The sequence below is a fragment of the Silurus meridionalis genome, chromosome 1 (genome assembly GCF_014805685.1).
Source record: "Silurus meridionalis isolate SWU-2019-XX chromosome 1, ASM1480568v1, whole genome shotgun sequence".
In the NCBI taxonomy this organism is placed as follows: Eukaryota; Metazoa; Chordata; class Actinopteri; order Siluriformes; family Siluridae; genus Silurus; species Silurus meridionalis.
This window is the reverse complement of record NC_060884.1, coordinates 312501-317500: the sequence shown is the minus strand read 5'-3', so window position 1 is coordinate 317500 and position 5000 is coordinate 312501. Positions and strand designations below refer to the sequence as shown.

At 42.6% G+C, this 5000-nt stretch overlaps 2 protein-coding genes across 3 annotated transcripts in view; both read right to left on the bottom strand.

Moving 5' to 3' along the window:
• The window catches only part of ubn2a (ubinuclein 2a), an 8659-nt gene extending 6648 nt beyond the window's left edge, over window positions 1-2011 (bottom strand). The window contains 3 exon segments of the mRNA XM_046858745.1: window positions 65-166; window positions 298-405; window positions 1662-2011. Coding sequence (XP_046714701.1) covers window positions 65-166; window positions 298-405; window positions 1662-1919 — 468 coding nt within the window. The 5' untranslated portion in view covers window positions 1920-2011.
• Window positions 2012-3511: 1500 nt separating this feature from the next.
• The window catches only part of ttc26 (tetratricopeptide repeat domain 26), a 9409-nt gene continuing 7920 nt past the window's right edge, over window positions 3512-5000 (bottom strand). For both annotated transcript variants that reach the window (XM_046850284.1, XM_046850292.1), the window contains exons 14-17: window positions 4822-4891; window positions 4517-4623; window positions 3938-4071; window positions 3512-3748 (exon numbers count right to left, since the gene is read on the bottom strand). In XM_046850284.1, the coding sequence (XP_046706240.1) occupies window positions 3637-3748; window positions 3938-4071; window positions 4517-4623; window positions 4822-4891 (423 nt within the window). In that variant the 3' untranslated portion in view covers window positions 3512-3636. The remainder of the gene's footprint in view (window positions 3749-3937; window positions 4072-4516; window positions 4624-4821; window positions 4892-5000) is intronic.

Genomic DNA, 5000 nt, shown 5'->3' with positions numbered 1-5000 from the left:
AATGATTTGCCTTTCATTGTGTATAATAAAAAGATGAATAAATAATGCAGGTGTTCGGACTCACAGCCTCGGAGTTGTCGATGAACGAGTCGCTCTCGTCGTAACCGAACCCGATATCGATCAGATCCTGAACACGGTCCTTACGCTTCCTCTTGCCTCCTGACCCCTGCACAGAAGATACACCAAAACAATCATAATAATCATTAAGAGATCACAGCAAAACAAACTCTGTTTGTAACTGTCAGAAACTGTCTGAACTCCTTCAGCATCGTAAAGTATCTGATCTACAGCACTCACGTATTTGTCCTCGTACATCCTGGCCAGACGCTTCACTTCCTGTTTCTGCTGCTGCTCATCGTTAAACGGGTAACGAGGCTGTGAGACGGCTGAGGGGTTCGTCTTCGCCTGTAGACGGATATGATTGTTAAGGTTGTAGTTATAACCAGGTGATGTTTTTACAGGTGTGTGAGGCGTGTCAGTGTCTCGTCTCTAAAAGTTAGCTAGCAAGGTTCCCCTAACTGTAACCACGGTAACAGACAAAGTTCCAACTCTTTCTTGCAGGAACTTCATCAGAATGTTTTAAATCCCAAATCTGATCTCGAGCCGCAGATCAATCAGGATACGCCCCTGAAGTCGTAACACACACTCATTACAATCACACACTCAGTCACTGGGCTCGAAATACGGTCACGTGTGTGTGTGTGTGTGTGTGTGTGTGTGAGATGATGTTCAGCTGAAATACAACGAGTTCTTATTTCAATTCTATTTTATATAATAACACGTTTAAACAACACACACGATCACAAAGCAGCTTTACAGAAACAAATCCCTGCAGATCACTTTGAAATGAACATCTCTAAAGAGCGAGTCAGAGGAGATGCTGGCGAGAAACAAACTCCCTGATGAGATGATGAAAAAACATTAAAGAACCAGGAACTTAGAAGGAACCATCTTCACCCTCATCCTTCTGTAACTTTGTACTGTGGAGTCACAAACTGCTGAGCGTCGTCTCCATTCACCACTTTAATAAATCTAATAATTTGTTCTGCATTTTAGTGCACACACACACACACACACACACACAATAGATATAGTGAGTGTTTAATGGATCGCTGCACCTGCATGTAAACAAACTCTGAAGTAAAATAATCATGAGTTGTTTTATATACGTTAATAAGTTTAAGGACGTCACGTGGCACACGTGATCACGTGTATAAACTACAGAATACTATTACAAATAAATAAACTACATGTCAGGATGCTTCATTAATCACAGTTCTAAAACCTCCTGTTCACTGACAGCTTGTCAATCACATTAGCCACGCCCACAGCCCCCGATAATGACGTCATTGTTGGTGACCCGAAAGGTTCCGGAGGATTTGAGGAGCATCAGATCATCTCAGATCAGAAGTGCTGTAGTTTTTAAACTGCTCTTATAAAAAGCTGAAATGGTTCATTATTATATTACTATAAGTTTTAATGTTTAATGATTTAAAAAAAAGATCAAATGAGAGAAGAAATAATTCTATTCGTGTTAACTTTATTACTGATGAAGATGTTAAACACTGTGAGCTCACAGCTTCCTACAAATACTTTATTCTGCACAGGTTTAATGGTGTGTGTGTGTGTGTGTGTGTGTGTGTGTGTGTGTGTGTGTATACCTGGAGCAATTCGCTGTAGGTGTACTCAGGGGAGCTCAGCTCGGTGCTCTCCGGCAGGGTGATGTTTATCCTCACGGTCTCGCTGCTCCCTGGAGATTTACCCAAAACGGCCGCTTCAGGAACTCCGTGTTCCGGCTCCCGACTCGGGCTCTGCTCGGTGTCCGAGTCCAAGTGTCGTTTCCTGGCATCGGATCCCGGAGGAGCGGCGGCGGTGAAGGCCGAGAGAGTGACAAAGGGGACTTTTCTGGGTTCGGCCATTTGGAGCAGAGCCACTTCACCTCTCTCTCTCTCTCTCTCTCTCTCTCTCTCACACACACACACACACACACACACACACACACACACACACACTCTCTCTCTCACACACACACACACACACACACACAACTTCCACGACCGGCTCTACACCTCCAGCCGAAAATTCCACAGCTTTTACACTTCTAAATAATCCTCCAGTCCTGGGGACCGTGTGAATAAAGATGGCCGGTTACACGTGCCCTCTGTCGGCTTGTCCATGTTCGGCGCTGCGCTGAGGGAGCGCTCCTCTCTCCACCGCAGCCATCTTGGATTTTTTGGAGAAGAGTAAATAAAATTAACACGGAGCGGGTCACTGCGCATGCGCGGAGCGGCCGCCCGGCGTGGCGGCTCCGAAACAAGAGAGCAGCGCGACCAATCGCGGCCGTGCTCACGTAATCTAAACCACGCCCCCTCCTCCGAGTCCTTAAAAAATGCGCCGACGTGTTTGCGTCACTGCACCGTGACCGGAAGTGACCTCCTCTCATTCATTCCATTAGTTTATTCACAAACTCGCTTTTAAACCGTGTATCATATCGAAGTTCATTTAATTATCAAATATAATAAAATATCACCGACTTTCTTTCTTTTGTTTAACTTTTAATGCACTGTTTATCGAGCAGCAACTTATATTTTCTGTTTATTTACAAAAGTTACTGGTTTTGAAGAAGAAGAAGAAGAAGAAAAAAGCAATCCCCGGATGAAAGGGAGGCATCTGATTGGTCAAACGGATAATTAATGATCTATCGCTGAAAAAAAAATCTTTTTTTAATTACACATTACCATTTAAGAAGAATACCTGATAGAGTGTGTTCTGTACCAACAACTTGTGAGTTTATTAATTCAGTGGATTTTACATCCAATATATATGAAACTGGAACACACACACACACACACACACACTCACTCACTCACTCTCTCAACTGTGTGTTACTGAACTGTACAACCTGAACTCAACACACACTCATTATTTATCTCAATCCATTCCACAACCATCTATTATTTATATTTATTCATATCCTACTAACATGCTGTTCTGCGCCTCTCGACTGCTGCTGCTGTTTTTGCACTGCATTGTGTTTGTGTAGAAATACTCTCTCGTTTATGGTCCTCTTTTGCACATCACTGTATAATCAGAGTTCACTGGTCAGTGCTATTGTGTGTTTTGTGTATTTGTCCCACACTGTTTTGTGTGGTCTGTCTGCACTGTTCACACTCGGTTGCACACGATGTGGCGAGGACATTTACTTTAAACCTTAACTCTGTGTTGTGTACGTAGCTTCATGTTGTTTAATGGAGCACCAGGGTTCTGGAGGAACGTTGTCTCATGTCACTGTGTACTGCGTCTGATAAACCTGGTAGAAATGACAATAAAAACATCTTGACTTGACTCTATATTCTTCTATGAACAGTAACTAAATTAGTTATTAATCCCAAAATGTGTTTGATTAAAAAGATTCTATATATTTTAATAGTTAAATATACGCAGAAGTTGATGTGTAATTATTAATGATGAGTGTGACAGTGATCTAATAATAAACTCTTTCACACTTCTGTCTGAAAACACAAAATAAGTTTTTATTTACAACATTTTTTTCTGTATAATCAACATTACAAATACATCTCTACTGAGTGAATGATGGATTACACTATTTACGGGAATGTCGCACAGGATGAATAATCACACAGCGACCCGATTGTCTTTGGCCCATTTCTTCATGATGCGGATGATGTACTCGACCTGCGGATTCCCCGTGCTGCGTAACATCGGCAAAACCTCCTTCAGGCTCTCTCTGAGAACAAACACCACAACAAACCGATCTGATCTCATACACTATCAGACACTAGTAGAGTTTTTACTCCAGTAACACCTTCAGTGTGAATATTAATAATCAGCTGAGATAAATGACACTGTGTGTGTGTGTGTGTGTGTGTGTGTGTGTGTGTGTGTGTGTGTTTGTGTGTGTAAAAAAGTGTGAGACCTCGGTTCACGTCCTGCCAGGATGAGCTGGAAGATTCCCACACAGGCTCCACGCTTCCCCTCCCAGTATTCCGGATTCGGATCCAGACGCTCCAGAACATCAAACGACTTCGCCGCATAGTAAAACTGTCCCATCTAAAACACACACACACACACACACACACACACACACACACACAAAGAGCAGTGAGTGGGATCATAAACCCTGTGATATAAAGCTTCGAACCCTGTACATGTTTTTACACACGTCACATCATGGTCTATTTAGATGAATTGGGGCGGAGTCATATGAGGGGCGGAGTCATAAACATAACAGCCTGTAAGACCTACGTCGCAGGTTTGGAGAAGAATCATTTCTACAGCGTCACTCCTGGAGGAAAGAACAGGGGGTTTTCATGACCTACACGTGTTCACATGTTCACCACTGTCCAACTAAATGCTCTGTGCAAACCTACAGTGCAGGGCAAGTTCAGAATGGTGTAGAATCATGCTAACAAACGCTAACACAATAGTTCATTCAGAATTAGTACACCCATGATAATCATATGATGATGATGATGATGATGATGATGATGAAGACCTTGTAGCAGTCGTTGGCGATGACCTGCAGGAGGCTAAAGGAATCTGCTGAAGTTTCCATTTTGAGGTACAGCTCCCACGCCAGCCGAGCTTTCTGATTCATAATATCTACAACACACACACACACACACACACACACACACACACACACACACGAGTTTAGTGTCTCAGTAAATTAAATAAATATATGAATTAGTGCTGTTTGTTTTATTTAAAACGTATTAACTATTTTTCCCCCTTTAAGTAGAAATTAAAGTACACTGGGGGTGCCATTAATTTAACACAGATAAAAACATTGAGACGTACAGCAGCGAGCGAGCCAGCTCAGATACACATAATCATTCCTGATCTTCTCACTCTGGATGAGCAGGAACACCTGCCCACACACACAGACACACACACAAAGGCTCTTAGAGATGGTGATGATCAATATGTACAACCACACACACTCCTGAAACATCAGGGTCATGTGATGTAATCATGTG